General features: G+C 42.8%; 1 protein-coding gene across 2 annotated transcripts in view; it reads left to right on the forward strand.

Moving 5' to 3' along the window:
• The window catches only part of APMAP (adipocyte plasma membrane associated protein), a 36345-nt gene extending 17900 nt beyond the window's left edge, over positions 1-18445 (forward strand). For both annotated transcript variants that reach the window (XM_084829185.1, XM_084829186.1), the window contains exons 5-9: positions 4894-5010; positions 6993-7167; positions 9621-9755; positions 14571-14763; positions 15859-18445. In XM_084829185.1, coding sequence (XP_084685311.1) covers positions 4894-5010; positions 6993-7167; positions 9621-9755; positions 14571-14763; positions 15859-16068 — 830 coding nt within the window. In that variant the 3' untranslated portion in view covers positions 16069-18445. The remainder of the gene's footprint in view (positions 1-4893; positions 5011-6992; positions 7168-9620; positions 9756-14570; positions 14764-15858) is intronic.
• Positions 18446-19469: the final 1024 nt, after the last annotated feature.

Here is a 19469-nt window from a genome sequence, read left to right on the forward strand (position 1 = left end):
TTCAGTTCTGGTATTCAGAACAAATTCCTGGGCTCAGAATTCTTTAATTCTATGTTTTATGTTTTGCGCCTACCTCTGGTTGGTGGATTGTAGGGTTCTAGTAACCCCTACTCCCCCAAAGTAAGTCCCACAAGCCTGAAGGTTCCCTGTGGAATAAGAACATATTGATAACACCTCTGTTTAAAGGCCATTAGCTATACCTTAGTCCATTGTTGTTTTAACTGAGCAATTATTCTCACTGTCTGGTTCTTCAGTGTTTGTGTCCCATTAACCATTTGCTAGTGAGCTGATCTGGCTCAGCTGCAGCCCAGATTGCTGGAGAATTTCTTTGCTTGAAAGTGACCAAGGCCGTGGCAAATGGCTGCTCTCTCAGACTCATGACGACAGATAGAACAAAAAAATTCACCACCTCCAAGCTTCTCTGCTACTAAAGCCATATTCTGGCCCTTTTCAAAAGAAATGATTCTATGATTCTAAGAAATAATTTTCTCACAGCTCATCCCAGCTGGTCTTAAGCAAGGATAATACCCTAATTGTAATTAAAGCCTACAAATTCTTGCATTCTTCTGCCTCTGGCTCTAGTTGATATTCTAGTTGATGTTCAACAGAGAGAACAGCTCCAATAGCGCCCAATAATAGTCTTCAGACACATGTAGGAAGAAAGCCAGACTATGAAGCACATGGTCTTCGATGTCTGTATACTAATGCCCAGAGTATGGGAAACAAACAGAACGAACTTGAACTCTTAATACAGGAGGGAAATTATGACTTGATAGGTATAACTGAGACTTGGTGGGATGACTGTCATGACTGAAATACAGCAGTTGAAGGATATAACTTGTTCAAAAAGAACAGGGGGAACAGAAAGGGAGGTGGGATTGCACTGCATGTGAAAAATATATATCTCTGCACAGAAGGACAGGAGGATGAGCTTGGTAGCCCCATCGAGAGCATCTGGATCAAAATAAATGGAGCAAAGAATAAAAGGAACCAGGTGGTCGGAGTCTACTATCGGCCACCCAATCAAGGAGAAGACGAGGATGAAATTTTTGAAAAGCAAATAGCCAATGTTTTAAGGAAGCATGATGTAAGAGTAATGGGGGACTTCAATTTCCCCGATATTTGTTGGGAGACAAATTCTGCAAAACATGGCCCCTTCAGGAAATTCCTGACTTGTGTGGCGGATAACTTCCTCCTACAGAAAATAGAGGAAGGAACTAGACGATCGGCTATCCTTGACTTGATCCTAACCAACAGAGATGACTTAGTGGATAAAGTAGCAGTTACAGGAACTCTGGGGGAAAGCGACCATGTTGCACTTGCGTTCTTGGTTCTAAGGGAAGCGAAAGCCGAGTGTAGTCAAACGTGTACCCTAGATTTTGGGAAAGCTGATTTTAATAAACTCAGAACAATGATCAGTAAGGTCCCATGGCAAGCGACTCTAACGAGAAAAGGAGTCCAAGATGGATGGGAGCTTTTAAAAAAGGAAATTCTCAAGGCACAATTACAAACAATTCCAACAAGAAGAAAAGGTGGAAGACAACAGAAGAAGCCAATGTGGCTTCACAAAAAGCTTAGAGATGACCTGAAAACAAAAAAGGACACATATAGGAAGTGGAAAGAAGGCCAAGCAACAAAGGAAGAGTACAGGCGGGTAGCACAGAATTGCAGGGATGGCGTCAGGAAGGCTAAAGCTGAGAACGAGCTGAGGTTAGAAAGGATGCTAAAAACAACAAAAAGGCTTTCTTCAGCTATGTGCATAGTAAAAGGCAGAGGAAAGAAATGGTTGTTCAGTTATTAAATAAGGATGGCAAAATGATAACAGAGGACAAAGAAAAGGCAGAGGTGCTCAATTCGTACTTTGGCTCAGTCTTCTCCCAAAAGAGGGTCTATGACCCCCTTGACAAAGGTGAAGTACAGGCTGAAGGGGCAGGATTGCAGCTTGAGATCGATAGGCATATGGTCAAGGAACACCTCATTACTTTGAATGAGTTCAAATCTCCAGGGCCAGATGAACTGCATCCTAGAGTAATAAAAGAACTGGCAGAAGAACTCTCAGAACTGCTGTCTATTCTCTTTGAGAAATCATGGAGGACGGGGGAAGTGCCAGATGACTGGAGGAGGGCTAATGTTGTCCCTATCTTCAAAAAGGGTAAAAAGGAGGAACCTGGGAAGTACAGACCAGTCTGACATCAATCCCTGAGAAAATTCTGGAGCAGATGATAAAGCAATCCATCTGGAAGCACCTTGAAAACAATGCAGTGATCACTTGAAGCCAACATGCATTTGTCAAGAACAAATCCTGCCAGATGAATCTGATCTCATTTTTTGATCAAGTAACCTCCCTTGTGGACCGTGGGAATGCTGTAGACATAATATACCTCGACTTCAGCAAAGCTTTCGACAAAGTGCCCCATGATATCCTGATGAGCAAACTATCTCAAAGTGGGCTAGATGAAACAACGATCCGGTGGATCCACAGTTGGGTACAGAATTGGACTCAAAGAGTGCTTATCAATGGAACGATCTCAAACTGGGGAGACGTAACGAGTGGAGTACCGCAGGGCTCAGTCCTGGGCCCAGTGCTCTTCAACATATTTTTTAATGACTTGGAGGAGGAGGTGCAGGGAATGCTGATCAAATTTGCAGATGACACAAAATTGGGCGGGATAGCTAATACTTTGGAAGACAGAAACAAAATTCAAAGTGATCTGGATAGACTGGAGCGCTGGGCAGAAAACAACAGAATGACATTTAATAGGGATAAATGCCAAGTTCTGCACCTAGGAAAAAGAAACCAAATGCACAGTTACAAGATGGGGGATACGTGGCTCAACAACACTACAAGCAAGAAGGATCTTGGAATTGTTGTCGATCACAAGCTGAATATGAGCCAACAATATGATGTGGCTGTAAAAAAGGCAAATGCTATTTTGGGCTGCATTAATAGAAGTATAGCTTCCAAATCCTGGGAAGTACTAGTTCCCCTCTACTCAGCACTGATTAGGCCTCATCTGTAGTACTGTATCCAGTTCTGGGCACCACACTTTAAGAAGGATGCAGACAAACTGGAGAGGGTTCAGAGGAGGGCAACCAAGATGATCAGGGGACTGGAAACAAAGCCCTATGAAGAGAGACGGAAAGAACTGGGCATGTTTAGCCTTGAGAAGAGAATACTGAGGGGAGATTTGATAGTGCTCTTCAAGTACTTGAAAGGTTGTCACAGAGAGGAAGGCCAGGATCTCTCCTTGATCATCCCAGAGTGCAGGACACGGAATAATGGGCTCAAGTGACAGGAAGCCAGATTCTGGCTGCACATCAGGAAAAACGTCCTGACCGTTAGAGCAATACGACAATGGAACCAATTCCTTGGGAAGGTGGTGGGCTCTCCCACACTGGAGGTGTTCAAGACAAGGCTGGACAGCCATCTGTCAGGTATGCTCTGACTTGGATTCCTGCATTGAGCAGGGGGTTGGACTCGATGGCCTTGTAGGCCCCTTCCAACTCTACTATTCTATGATTCTGGCCAGCCATGGAAACAGATTCTCTCCCCTTCACAGCATCATTTATTAAGGTCCAGGATGGCATCTGACTGTAAGATACAGTTTCTCTGTCACATTCAGCACTTCAGTGCAATAAGGATAACATACCCCTCATATGATTACAGCGCAGTATGTAGTCTTTGACTTTTGTTTAGCTTTGTGGTGTAGGAAAGCCTTTAACACTAGAGAAACATCTGAGGGACATCTGAGATGTCACATGAAGGATGAGTTAATGCGCATTTGTAGCATCTGGCATTACACTATTGCATGTAACACATCAACATTTGACCTCTGATTTCTTCTAAATTAGCTTCCCTGCATAGCTTTCCTTTTTCTAAAGCTTCATCTGTTAACTTGGTAAATAGATGAAACTTTGAACTATGACTCACAGCATTCCTGATGATTGCCTATGCTGGCTGGGGCTGATGGAACTGAAATCCATAACATCTGGATTTCCATATATCCCTAACATCTGGAGGGTATCAGGTGGGGGGGGCTAACTTAACACTTATGATATTCCTTTCAAACGTTGAGGTGTTTAAGAGACTCTAGGGTACCAGGGTTCAAATTTCTGGAGTGATTGGTTCTAGCCTGTTGTAAGTTAAGAGACAACTATGCATTGTTCTGCCTGGAATTGCTATTTCAAAAGAAGAGGAGTGGGAGTAAAACGTTTTCAGAAAAATGAACTGAGTGCGCTGGCCACTGTCTATGCTTTTCATGTGTTGCACCCTGTGAAGTCAGTAAATATGGGGCAAAAAATGACTGTGAGGGGTGTTAAGTTAATTTCATTTTCAGGTAATCAAATATATGAATAAACAGAAAGGAACTGCTACTAGGCTTCAAAATGTCTTTTTTATTATTGGCACTGAAGCTGCTTTTGTTCGTTTACTTACATTTTGGAGCAACCAGTGAGTGTACTTGACCATTTTAAATATCTGCTAGTTCTGTTGCATCTTCATTTTAATGAGAAAAGAATAACCTGTCTTAAAAACGGTACCAAAACTTACATGCAAATCAAAATACAGTAGTAGATCAGCGTTATTCAGTGTAAAACAACTAGTCTTTAGTCCATGAAAGCTATTAATCTTTTAGATTTTAAGTTGTGTATCAAAATATGCAGCTTTGCAATAAAAACAATGGACTGATATGACTAGCTCTTTGGAATTTATCTGTAATAAAATGGTATTGGAATAACAAAAGCAAAGCTGTTGTTGCTTCAAAATCTCTACCTTTGATCTCTTGTCTTTCTATGGATTACATTCTAGACTTTGGGGATTATTGTTCTGAAGCAAAAAGAAACCTTTGTATACAAACTGCTGATTGTAAACCTGCTATAAATGTGTCTTAAAAGGTGCTAGAGAAGATGAACCCACATGTGGGAGACCTCTTGGAATCCGTGTTGGACCAAAAAACACACTTTTTGTAGCAGATGCTTACTATGGACTCTTTGAAATAAATCCTGTCTCAGGTAGGTTTCTTTTGTTAGAAGCTCTGTAGTTCTGCCTGTTTGTGTTTTTTTTTTTTGCCTTACCTTTTCACCTTTCATTGATCTTGCGCTTGTTTTGGTGAAGTGTTTGTCTGTCTTTGGAAGACTGCATAGGGATTAAAACATGTTCTCACTGAGCAGTTTATTCAAACATTCCAGATGTTATAGTGATTCCTGTGTCATTGTAATCTCATAAATGCTGTCAAGTACAGTCCAAATTCCTTGAGTTGAAACTTCTTAACTGCTTGTGTAAATATTAATTTTTTAGTAACTTGACTTGGCTCAAATTGCTTAACAATGGCTTAGATGACTTGACTTATTCAGAAGATGCAACTCCTTAGTACTTAACTGCTTCAGTTACTTAACTCTTATTCAAAAGGATGCTGAGTGATGTTCTCATTTCTACTAAACAGTCTTAATCATGAGCCTGCATTCAGCATCATTCAACCCTCTTCAGTAAGATGCCAGGATTACTAAATTGAGTCTGTGTCTGTATATTTTCCATCTTCAATAGAAATCCCAGTAATAAACAAATCAAGATAATTCTTAATTATTTACACACAATACAATGGATGGTATCCAGTGTTGTGTGAGGATGGTGGTAGGGAAATTCCCCACTGCAGCCCTCTATCCCCCCGAAGTGTGGGGTGGTGAATTGGATGGAGGCAATTTGTGCAAGCTGTTAAAGCTGAACTGATACTGTTAATCTATACATGTATCATACTATATACTAATCAAACCATATTGCAGATTAAACATATCTCAGAAGTTCACCTTTTGAAGCTACATTTTGTACCTGTTTTGACTATGGCCTAGTTTGCATGTAAGACAGTCTAGAATATAGATTGTGTATGGGGTTATTGTTGAATCGCAGGTTGTTACGTGCAAAATCTGCACTATTGTTTAATTATGGGTTGTTAACCACAAACAACCCAGGAAGAGAAACTATAGTTTATTGTTGGGTTGTGAACTTTTGTCAGGCCCAACTTTCTGTCACACGCCGCCAAGCCGACAAAGAACACAAAATACACTGAAACCCTTTATTGCAACAGATCAGGTTACACACAGATCAGTTTTCCAGAGCTTGTGGCACAGGTTACAGTGTTTATAGATCCCAGTAAATCAAACAGCCTAGGCAAAAGCTTATCAGCTTGTTGCTTTCTTTAAGAGAAAGCTCCAAGGCTAGAATCCACACAGAGTCAGCGTTCCAGTCCAGATATAGATATATATTTTGCAGTCGGAGTCTTTAACAAAACTGGTTTCAAGGTAGAAAAGAATTCATGAAAAGTCCAGGCAAGAAAGTATTCCAGGCAATAAAGACTTCCTCAGCAAAGGATCTTCTGCCCGTGTACTGGCTTAAATATAGGGGAGGGGCTGCTAAAGCCCCTTTTTGACAGTCTATCCTGATGGGAATCTGGGCCATGAGCAAGCACTTTGTCAAAGGGGGTGTCTGTGTTTTTCCCTCTTCAATTGATGTCTTAACCTGGGTGACACCCCTGAGCCACCCTCCCCTGTGGAATCTTCCTCTTGCTTGGTTCTCACAATCCCAGGCTGTAAATCAGAGGCCTTATTCAAGGCTGACTCTTGCAGCTGTAGCTGATAGGGCGTATCATCCTCCTCCAGCCTGCAATCAGATGGGAAGTTAGGCAGAGCTGGGCTCCCAAGCTCCGAGTTCTAGATTCTAAATCATCCAGCTTTAGCTCAGAATCAGACTTTGGCTCCAAAGTCATAGGGCCTGCAATGGCGCTTGGGCTAGACCTGACAACTCTTGCTTGGAACTGATTTTGTGACTGGGTAAACTTGATAGGCCTTCGTACTTTAAGAATTTATAGAGATGAGCAAACCTTAAAATGTAGGCTCTCTCATGGCAGGAAAGGTACAATCTACACATAAGTTAAAGCCTGTAGTCATTTAAGTACAGGAAAGCAAGGGATTAAAAGGAACACTTCTTTTTCTATGACCAGGTGAAGTGAAGCTGCTTGTGTCTTCCAAGACTCCCATTGAGGGGAAGAACATGTCCTTTGTGAATGATCTTACACTGACTCGGGATGGAAGGAAAATCTACTTTACTGACTCCAGCAGTAAATGGCACAGGAAAGACTATTCCTTGTTAATCATGGAGGCTTCAGATGATGGACGGTAAGTGTGCTGGTCACAAAGTTGTGAAAACCATTGCACTGGTTTTGAATGTCAACTGCCAATGTTGACTAAGTAGTGTGATAGAGTTGCTAGGTGAATGATTTCCAGTCAGTGGTACAGTTAGGACTACCTGGTGTGGTATTTGCCTTTAGCCAGTGTGCTAATTCTTAAAGTTACATAAATTGTAACATTAAATGTACAGGCCCATCTCTGAACTGAAGTTTTGGAGTTGTACACTTGCTTCTGATGGTGCTCCAAGTGCAATTCCAGCTGCTGCGTTTCCCTATAATATTACGTGTGTGTGATATTGGAAGGAAATATAGCACCCAGGATTGGAGCACCAGCAAACGCTAGGAGCGGTAGCAAATAGGACATCATGACCGGGTAAGAGAGGCTGAGTGTCCTGATATGGCTCACTATGAGGAGCAGGGTTCCTGGTTTCTTCCCTGTTAGGTCTGATTGAGGCAAGATGAATGGGTGTATAAACCACATCTCTGTATTACCCAGTTGACCTTGCCTCTTGGCAGTATTGAGCTGTAGTCTTAGCCAATGTCTATGCAGCTCCTCTGATTTACTGAGTAGGCTGTGAGACACAATGAGTAACTCATGGATTCAGATACCATTGTATGTGGGCATAGGGGAAATGGATTGACTGATTGCATTCCTATACTGTCTTTTTGGGGCCAACCAAGACAGTTTAGAAAAAGTTCAGAACATAAAATCCATAATCAAATAAAAACATAGTAAAATATTAAAAGCAACATTAAAAACATAACGATTTTAAAAGCCCAGTTAAAAAGATGTGCCTTGACTCCTTCTTGAACACAGAGAAAGTTGGAACCAGTCGCAACTCCACAGGGAGTGCTTTCTGTGAATTTGGGAGCAATACAAGAAATACAAGCCTTTCCCCCATGCCTGACAAGCAGGCCTCTGTAAGCGAGGATGTCTTCAAAAGGGCCTCTCCTGCTGATCTTAAGAACCAAGCAGGTTCATACCAAGACAGTTGATCTCTCAGATAGTCAGGCTGTAAGCTGTTTAGAGCTTTAAAGATTAATACCCAACCTTAAATTGAGCCTGGAAAATAATTGGCAACCAGTGCAGATCTTTCAGTTTTGGAGTGATATGTTCATGATAATGGCATCTCATTCCAAAGCTCCGGATGGCCTCTCCTAGCAGTTTCATGTAGATGTTAAGTAACATAGGTGACAGGACAGAATCCTGTGTGACACGATAGACCAAATGGCCACAGTGCCAAACAGTAGTATGCCAACACTACTTTCTAGACAAAACCTGGCAGGAAGCACCAGAACCACTGCAATACAGTGCCCCCCAAGGTTGTCCAGAAGGATACTGAGGCTGCTTCAAGCTTTACTCGCATGGCTAAACCAAATGAGCTTATCACTGCCCATGCTGTGTGATCATGTCAGCAGAATTTCTAGAGACAACTGACAAAAGCAGACAGGGCCACATGTTTGCACTTGCACCACTTGATTATATTAATATGGCAGTATGGGTGGGGCTGAAGCTGGGAAGAAGCCTTTGCTCTTGGCTGATGAACTCTTGTAAACCTATGTACTTCCATGAGAGTGGGATAGCAAAATATTTGGATGGTGGTTTTACTGACATAATTATTAAAATAGGTCACATTTTTCAGTGATTTCTAGGATTGTTAGGTGAGTGGTACATTTTAACATCCCCATTAATTTTCTTTATTGGGGTGCACAATTCCAGGTGCCCAGTAGCTACTGGCATCTAAACAACTGGGCCTGGCTACTGGATTGCAGCAGAGTTCAGAAAGCAGGCTTTGCCTCTTATCGGGCATCTAGGTTGTGCACACCTGTTCTTTGTGAAGTAGACAAAATGTGATGCTCAGTAGCTACATAAGAACATAAGAAGAGCCATGCTGGATCAGACCAAGGGTCCCTCTAGTCCAGCGTTCTCTTCACACAGTGGCCAACCAGCTGTCGACCAGGAACCACAAGCAGGGCATGAGTGCAACAGCACCCTCCCACCCATGTTCCCCAGCAACTGGTGTACATAAGCTCACTGTCTCTGGTACTGGAGGTAGCACATAGCCATCAGGACTAGTAGCCATTGATAATCTTTTCCTCCAGGAATTTGTCTAACCCCCTTTTAAAGCCATCCAAACTGGTGGTCATCACTACTTCCTGTGGTAGCGAATTCCATAGTTTAACTATGTGCTGTGTGAAGAAGTACTCCCTTTTATCTGTCCTGAATCTCCCACCAGTCAACTTCCTGGGATGACCCCAGGTTCTAGTATTTTGAGAGAGGGAGAAAAAGAAAAATTACATCATGAGTAATTTTATAGACCGCTATCATGTCTCCACTTACCTACTTTCTCAAACTAGTATATATTTATAATCAGGGAAGGTGGGCGGTGCAAAATGCCACTGCCTTCATCATTAATGCCTGTGTAATTGTTCTGCTCTTAGGTTACTTGAATATGACACAGTGACAAAGGAAGTGAAAGTCTTAATGGGAGGGCTCAGATTTGCAAATGGAGTCCAGCTCTCCCCTGCTGAAGACTTTGTGTTGGTGGCTGAAACAACTATGGCAAGAATACGAAGGTAGGTCAGACAGTTTCTGAGGTTCCTGTGTATTAAAAGCAGGTATTAGCCAAATGTTCTGAGCTAAGCTATCTTTAAAAAAAAAATGCTTCATGCAAGATTTGTTGACCTGGGGTTGGGGATTTGGCCTCCTATTTACATTTGTCTTGTTACCATCCTTGCTGAATACGAGGTTTTTATAAGTTCTTCGTGGTCTCTGTGCATCACACGTATGGGCTCTGTGCCTGCGTGGAGCCTCAGTTCGGGAAACTACTATAGCTGAGGCATTTTGGCAGGAACCCTTCCCCCACTGCTCATTGCACATGTCCTTAGTGGGTTCCAGCCTATTCCGTCAGTTCTCTTTCATCTGCCAGTGTGGCAGCCTTGTAAAGAGCTTACTTTGTCTAGAAGTGTAGACTGTATATTCTCCAAGGTGTTTTATTCTATCTTTATATTTATGTCATGTTTTTCCTTCCTCTCTCTTCTTGCATTATTTATTTTGTTTTCGCAATCTAGTGATTGTCCGCGAAGGGCGTATGGCTCTCAGGGCCCCCTTCTGAAAGTGCACACACTGCAGTAGCAAGTTGCCCCTGTCAGATGGGTATTCTCTCTGCCTCTTGTGCCCAGGAGAAGGACATGTGGTAGAATCGGGCCAATTCTGCCAAGCTTTTTCTAAGCAGACATAACGAAACTGCTCAGATAGACTTAAGGCAGCGTTGTGGTGAAGGGAGCTTGAAGTGGTTGAGGAGCCTAAATCTTCAATGGCCCAACCTCCAGCTACTCTGCCTCCACCTACTCCTGCACTTGCCACAGTGGGGGAAAGGTCTTCACAGCACCCCGCCCAGACAACGGCAAGCATGCAGGACCAACCCCCAAAACTTGGTAGGTTCTTGGTGCTTGTGTTAGCAAAGAATCGAACTAAAAAGGCTAAATCAGCAAAACAAGCAGGGCTTTCCATGGTTGAGGGGAAAAAAGAAGAAAACAAACTCTTCAAAGAAGTCGGATGGCTCCGTTAGGGATCAGTCGCAGTTGCTGGGATCGCCCCGTGGCTCTGTATCATCACCATTGCCCTGGACTCAACCACAATCCCCATCACTGGTAGTCCCACGTTAGGATTGAGCCCCACCAACACCAAAGACTATTGCTCCTGTGTCACTGCTCTTGGTGTCCCTGATACCACAAATTGTATCGATCCCAGTGGCGGATCATTGAATGATCACCTCGACATCAGAAGGGGAGATTAGAGATATATCCCCAGCCCCACAATGACTGTATGCCTCTCTGTGGTGAAATGCCCCGAGGGACGGCATCAGGGATCACCAGAATCATTGTTCTCAGCACACTCGTCAAGGGGCTATCACCAATTCTGTGATCACTCTCGTGATCGCTGTCGATCACTGCCAGGTTGGGAGCACCACTGGCATTGATCCTCTCTCTCCTGTCTTGGAGAGACTGGTTTGCTTCTATTGACCTCAAGGATGCTTATTTTCACATTGCTGTAGTGCATCCACACCACAAGTTTCTTCGGTTCACAATTGGGAATGAAGCCTATCAGTTAGGGTGTTACCCTTTGGCCTCTCCACCGTGCTGAGGGTATTCATCAAAAGCGTGGCCATCATTTGTGCTTATCTGCTGACGAGAGGGGTTGACATTTATCCATATATCAATGATTGGCTGCTGGTAGTGTCCACCGCGAACACATTGATGAGTTCGATAGACCTGACTTACAGTCTCCTTGAGGGGCTAGGACTTTACATCAATCCAAGCTACAGTCGAAGCAGAGGCTTCAGTTCATCAGAGCAATTTTAGACTCCCGCTTGGGAAGTGCCTTCCTTCCAAAAGACCAATGCCACACACTGGCCACTCTGATGGCTGAACTATATACACAGAATGCAATGATGGCTTTTCAGGTTCAGCGCCTCCTTGGTCTTATGGCAGCGATGATGGCAGTGGTAGATTTTGCCCGATTTCAGATGTGTCAACTGTAGGCATGGTTTTTGAGTGTCTTCGATATCGAACGAGACATGAGCCAGACCCTGCTCCAAATACCTCCAACTGTGAGAAAATCTCTTTGGTGGTGGACCTTACCCGAGAACCTTCTGAAAGGTATGCCCTTTCTCCAACCCTCCTCAACCTGAGTGGTAACCATGGACACGTTGCTCTCGTGTTGGGGAGCTCATTGTGTGAGACCTATAGTGCATATCTGGTGGATGCTTAGCAAGGCCAAGGACCACAACAGCTTCTTAGAACTCTGTGTGGCGGAGAAGGTGCTCAAGGCATTTGAAGTGGACCTAATGGGCAGATTGGTCCAGGTCACCTCGGACAATATAACCATAATTGCATATCTGAACAAGCAAGGAGGGACAAGATTGCCCCCCTCTCTTTACTGTGACTCTACAGATCCTGCAGTGGTGCATGACTCGCCCCATTGAGATACTGGTGGTCCATGTTGCTGGAGTCAACGGTAGTTTTGCCAACCACCTCAGTTGCACAACCTTGACCTCACACAAGTGGGAGATGGACAGGAGTGTATTTGTAACCCTGTGCAGCCGATGGGGCACACCAATGGTAAACTTATTTGCCACTGAGGACAATGCGGTCTTCCCACAGTTTTGCAGCAGAGCGGGCCACAGTCAAGGATCGATGGGTGACAAGTTCATCCTTTGATGGACTGGGATAGTGTTCTATGCCTTCCCTCCATTCCTGCTCATGATGCGAGTACCGGCAAAGATTGGGTCCGAGGGGAAATGGTGCTTCTTGATCACCCCAGTGTGACCCAGGCAAGCTTGGTTTGTGCCTCTTCTTCGAATGGAGTGAGGACAATATCTCAGACTCTCATTGGCACTATCTCTGCTCATATGTGTGGACTGTGAGGTGCGACACCTGGATCTACTGACACTTCAGTGTGGAATATCTGCTAGATAGCTCGGGCGCTGTTTTTTCTCCCATACAGAGGATTCTGGATGCAGCTCGTAAGCCTGCGATCTGTCACTTGTATGCTAGGAAATGGGCCACTTTCACTGCTTCAGAGGGCTTTGACCCTCACAGGTGCAATGTGATCCAGGTGCTTTTATTTTTGCCAGAGCTTTTTCATAAGGGCCTTAAGCATTCATCTATTTGCATCTGCCTCTTAGCCATTTCCTCCTTTTATCTTCCTGTAGAGGGTTTTTCAGTATTCCCTCACCCAACAGCAAAGAAATTCCTAAAAGGGGTTTGAAACCTAGCTCCTCCGATCCATCCCACAGTACCGTCATGGAGCATATTGGTAGGACTGAAGGCACTGTCGTTGAAGCCGTTTGAATTGATGGTGACAACTGATGTACGCCTCCTCACCTGGAAGGTGTCTTGCTTAGTAGCAATCACTTCTGCCCACCGGGCTAGTGAACTTTGTGTGCTATGTGTGGACCCCCGCCCCCCACCTTCTGTTTCACAGGGACAAAATGGTCTTGCGCCGATATTGTTTTTCTGCCAAAGGCGCTATCCGATTTCCACCTAAGCCAAGATATTGGCTTACCAGCCTTTTTTCCATCGCCTTCTACTCTGCTGGAATCAACACTACATACCTTAGAGGTTCGTTGAGCTATTGCCTTCTGTAAGTCTAGAACTGAGCTGTTCAGGCAGTTGCCTCAGTTGTTTATCTGCTGCAGAGGGACGCGCAAGGGACGGCTGCTGTCTTCACAACTGTTTCCATTGTGGATAATTAAAACTATTGAGCTCATCTATGAGCTGGTGGGACTTATCTTCATGATATGGGTGCACTCCACAAGTGCGGTAGTGACATTGATCACTTTTGACAAGGGCATCGCAGCCAGACACTTGCTGCCCTGCAACGTGGTCCACACCTTCAGCCTTCATACGACACTATCGACTGGATGTCAGGGTGAGGGCTGACTGCACCTTTGGCCACACAGTCCTGTCATCGGTGCTTACTTAGGACACTGACCCACCTCCAGTAAGTCCAGCTTGCTATTTGCCCATATGTGTGATGTACAGAGACCACAGAGAAGAAAGACAGGTTGCTTACCTGTAACTATAGTTCTTTGAGTGGTCATCTGTTTATTCACACAACCCACCCACCAATCCCCTCTTCAGTGTCCTGTTTGAATTCGATATGGTACCAAAGGTGAGGTTTTTTTCTTTCCTTCAGTTTCGAGGCTGCAATGTCAGTCTCAAGGAACTGAAGGAATAGGTGGGAACTTGCTAAGAACATGCACAGTGGGGAAAGGGTTCCCACCAAAATGCCTCAGCTATAAAAGTTTCCCAAACTGAGGCTCTGTGCAAGTGCAGAGCCCTTATGTGTGAATGCAGAGATGATCACTCAAAGATCTATAGTTAAGCAACCTGTCTTTACTCATTGGACTGGTTTGCATGATCAGACAAACCACTGTGGCTTAGATAAATTAGGCTAATGTCACCCAGTACACACCTTCTCTTTAAATAAGCCATGGTGGCTTGTTTAAATCGGCAGTGCGTGCCAGGCACCATTAGTCTAATTACCCACCCAGGCGGGGCTTGTTGTGTCATTCGAACCTGGGTTGCATGGTTTCTTTGAGGGGGAAACAACCCTCATAAACCATGACACAGTTGATTTATTTAAGCCACAGTGGCTTATTTTAATTGTGCGAACTGGGTCTGTGATTTATAAGTGGCCTTGTGGCATTTCTTGTGTGAGAAGCAATACTGACTTATCTGAAGCATTCTGTCCACTTCTGATATAATGGATCTTTCCTTGCATCTTCTTCCTAGTAAGCAGTAAACTGTTTGTTTCCTACAGCTCTTCCTTGACTTGTGCTGTGGTCTGTAAGATGTTACGCATTTTTGTTATGCACTTTTCAGATATTACGTGTCTGGCCTAATGAAAGGTGGAGAAGACATGTTTGTAGAAAATATGCCTGGCTTTCCAGACAACATACGTTTAAGCAGCTCTGGAGGTTATTGGGTGGCTATGTCAGCTATTAGAGCCAATCCCGGATTTTCTATGATGGATTTCTTATCTGAAAAACCATGGATTAAAAGAATAATATTTAAGGTAAAAACAAATGAGCTTCTAAAAAATCTGTGTCTAATCAGTTCAAAATACTTTAAGGAAATTCTTTCTACATCTAAACTTCTTTTGCATAGAGCAGTCCACCCCCTGGCCCCAACCGGTGCAATTTTGATAAGTTGTGGACCTGGAATCCTTAGTTGGAACCAGCCTGCTCAATGTTATCTTTTTATTTTACAGTATTTATATACTGCTTTTCAACCGCTTTTCAACTGTAATAGTAATCAAAGTGGTTCACAGTAATAAAATCAGATTTATGGGTGGATCACATTCCCTAAGAATGGCAGAACCAGAATGCCAGTACTATCAATGGCATCAGGTGATGGAATTACGTGGTTCCTTGTTTTACTCCCCTCAAAGATGGTGAAAGCAAAGGGAAGTCCCAGAGACAAATGCTTTCAGAGTCCACTCTCTGGTCCAACAGATGTTTGTTCTGTCACTGCTGCTTTGAATAGATAGTATCAACTGCTTCCAGCCCTTAGTATGGTCAGAGGCAACTGCTGCTGGAGACACCACAGGGTTGGTATATGGTCAGTGGTATATAAAGTTCTCTCCTCAGCCTTTTTGCTGATAGTAGCCAAGGGAGGTCCTGGGGACTCCATAATTTTCAGCCACCATGGCCAATGGCACCAGATTGTGAAGGCTGTGCTAGTAAATTCTAGGGATATACAAAACTTCCCCTCTTACTTTTACTGTATAAATTGTGTTTAGTACACTTTGCTGTCCAAATATCCTGTGAACTGAAAGCAATATCATGAGATTCTCTAATGATACATTTGATGATGACATATAGAGACACTACAAAAAGTCCCAACTGTCCACATCTGAAATAAATTTCTGCCTAAATGAACTTAAAATTCTGTTGATTCTGTTATGAAAGTTGAACACTTAAGTCTCTAAGTGTGCACTTAACTCTGCCACTGAAATAAATTGCTTGGGTGTTCAGGTGATTAAAATCTGTATTAGTGAACTTATTTTGTAGAAGTCAGTATTAATTTACTATTGGCTCCATAAACCCGTGTGTTTGTAATGCTTAAGACTAAAAGACAATTGTCCATAAAATTAATTCTTGTGTTTCAGCTGCTCAGTCAAGAAACTGTGATAAAATTTGTGCCAAAGTACAGCCTTGTTGTAGAACTAAGTGATACTGGATCCTACAGAAGAAGCTTCCATGATCCGAATGGAATGGTGGCAACATACATAAGTGAAGCACATGAGCATAATGGACAACTCTACTTGGGCTCCTTCCGGTCTCCCTTTATTTGTAGACTGAACCTTGAGGATGTCTAAATCTCGGAGCCAAAAGCAATACCACTGTTGTCTTGAATTACTCTGGAAGGACAAAAGAGGATTAGTCATAAATTTTGACCATGGAAGAAGGATGGAAGCACAGTCAGTCATGAGCACTGTATCACTATGTAACTAGCAGGATTCAGAGTCTGACCACTTCTCGTTTTAAGCATGTCATGCCATACAACCAGCAGTGGAAACAATCCACTATTGTCTTGTGCAATTTCCATTCAGTTTGGTGGGCCGTATCAAAGAGATTCCTGGTGCATTGTGACCAGTCAGTGTCATCTTTACTTACCTTTAAGGTCAATACAAAATTACCTCATGAAACTAAACGTATTACATTTAATAACTACTGAAAGATGTTATACATAGACATATGTGGTCAGCTTTCCATACTTCGAAATACTATACTGGAAATACAGCGTTCAGCTGAAGTTGCTAGTCTGAGATGATGTCTTGCATGCATTTATTTCCAACTTGGGTCTATCTTTGTAGGCATGTTTTTTAAAGCATGCATATTGTCATAAGTATGCATTTATAGATGTATTAATAAATTGAACTTGACTACAACTCTTCTTCCTATTAATGCTGTTTTCTACATGGATAATTTTAAAGACATGAGATTACTCCTAAGCGCAACTCCCTAAAACTGAAAATGTCCCGTCAGAACGATACAACTAACTTTGAAAAGAGCTGGTTCAATAGTCTTGTTTTGTCACTGAGCAAGTTCTTTATTGACATAATATTTTCAGACACAGGAGTGCCTTCATATCTTTAAATTGAAATGTAGAAACAGCCCTTAAACTCTCAAAGAGTATACCTGACTGGTATAGTTCTAAATTATAGCTATCCATGGAGGCCTTTATTTCTCTACTGGATTGGACAAAAGCTGCACTCATCTAGTATTAAACTCAAGGTTGGCTCAAATGTACATTAATTGTATGACTGAAATGACTTTTCCAAGCACATAGAAAATTAATATTTGCTAGTTAAAATATAATTTATTGTTTTGGCATATAAAATTAAGTCCTTCTATTATATGTGGACAGTTCAACACTTTTAAAAGATGTGAAGATTTGGTCAGAATAATTTAATATATATATAAGGTTTTAAAAATGGGTAAAGTGAACAAAGTCTTGGTAGACTTGTTGAGTTACAGCTAGGTGGCATTTAAATCCACAGAAACAAATGTTATAAAGCTTTGTTATGATTTCTCAGCCAAACAAGAAAATTAAATGATAACATCATCCAAGAGCTGTAGTCTGGTATCTTATTTAATATTTTTATATTTTGTCTTTCAAAAAAAATGATGACAACTTAGGGAATAAGTATGAACATAAACTGAACAAAATAAGTAGCAGGTGAAGTCCAGCTCAAACTCACCATCTAGAAGCAGCAAAAATAAACCAGTACATTGAATTAAAATGCCTAGGCAAATAAAACTTTTTACCTGGTGCAGAAAATTCATGAAAGTAGACACCAGACCACCAGGCATACAGATCTAGGGAGGGCATTCCATTTATGGGGTGCCATCTACAGAAAAGGACTGTACTCTGGTCATACCACCCACCTCATTCAGGAGGCAAAGGAACCCAGAGAAGGCCCTCAGTGGGTTATCTAAAGGCATGAGCAGGTCCCCTTTGGTCACAAACTGCTCAGGAGTAGTTTTTGAGCACAACACATAAAGGAAAGGAAGAAAGGAGGGGCCTTAGAACACAGTATCCACATAGTTCCCTTGGCAGGAAGCTTGCAGAAAACATGCATAACCCTCACCAAGGGGGAGAAAGACACTTTTGCCTAGCAGCCAACAGGAGGGGCTAGGATACACAGCTAACCAAACAGGTCATAGGGTTGGGAAGCAAGAAAAATGAGTTTGGGCCATACTAGTGGGAAATGGCCTCACTCAAGTTTCACATGCCTGGAAAAAAAACATTTTTGCCATCTTTGTAAATACATATATACTGTGTGTGTGCACACACATGCACACGCACACATTGGGAAAATCACTAGTTTTCCCACATTTGGCATTCACCAAGGACTTATCTCTGGCCTAGTTTAGAGAACTGAGCTCCTCTTTCACCTTCCCAGCCAGAAAGCAAACTTTACAGTTTGCACTCAACTGCTCCTTTGTGATTCATCCTCTGTTGGCATTAATTATTGATAACGCAGCTGCAGTAACAGTTTCTAAGGCCAGGAGAAACTGATTTGGTGGTTAAACCCCCCCCACACACACACACACTTTGGCTCTGTTCCTTGTTGCAATGAAAAAGGGTGCTGCCCTGCTTAGCTGTGGGGAGGCCTGTCCTTCAAGTGTGCATGAACCTGTTTCCTGCTATTTGCTGTGAGCCAAATTAAAATTGGATTTTGTAGCTCCCTTGCTTGTTGCTTAACTCATCATTTTCTAAGCTGCCCATTGCAGTAAGGCCAGAGCTGCCTGTCTTGGGCAATTCCACGTTTGATGCAACTGCAGTGTCAATTTGTGTTTGAGGCAGAATATGGATTCCTGAGCATTCTATCATGTAATGTTTTATACGACCCTTGTGGAGATGATTTTGTAAACATGTTGATGGTGTTTATGGGAACATATATGAAGGACTATAAGTTGTTTGCACTAAACAGTGTGGGATAATTGATAGTGTTGGGAATTGGAGAAGGCCTAGGGTCACACAGTTTAACCATAAGGCTCTGTAGGCTGCTTTGGAACAGTCACACACTCAGCTTAATCTACCTCATATGGTTATTAGGATAAAACTAAGATAACTCCATATATGCCATCCTAAGCTTCTTGGAGGAAGGATGGAAAGCAATTGATTCATTTACTATGACTACTTTTATATACTGCCTCTCTGCCAAACCAGTTTACAGCAGGGGTGGTCAGACTTCCAGGATCTACTTAGTTGTTTACTAGAACTTAACAGTTCACTAATGGGATTTGGGTGTAAAATAGTGGCTCAGGGCAGATGTACACCTAATACAGTTAAGGAGCAGGGTGCCTCTGAGCACATGGCTTAGACCAAGAACTTGTTTTCAGTATCAGAACTGAACTTACGGTCCTTTCACACAAAAATCCACTCCTGGTTCTCCCCCGCTTGCTCCCACCAGGTTTTCTTCATTTCAGAAGCCTACATTTTTGGGCAGGGTGGGGGGGTGGGAATTGCTGCTGCTTAAACAATTTAGAATCAAAACCGTTTGCAGATCTGCAATCCACCAGGGATCTAGTAGATCCCTTACTTCTGCCCTGGCTTACAGTTTGAAATAATGGCTTACATTTTAAGGGTCAAACCACACATGAGCATGTTTTATGCTGTTTTTCAGCAGCCTGGCTATGATACCAGAAGTGACAGGTTTTGCTCCTCTCCCTGCTTTTGTATAAACCTTAACCTTCACCCCCACTTTAT

The sequence above is a fragment of the Heloderma suspectum genome, chromosome 1, assembly GCF_057233095.1.
Source record: "Heloderma suspectum isolate Gila_16-S chromosome 1, 16-S_ref, whole genome shotgun sequence".
Taxonomy (NCBI): domain Eukaryota; kingdom Metazoa; phylum Chordata; class Lepidosauria; order Squamata; family Helodermatidae; genus Heloderma; species Heloderma suspectum.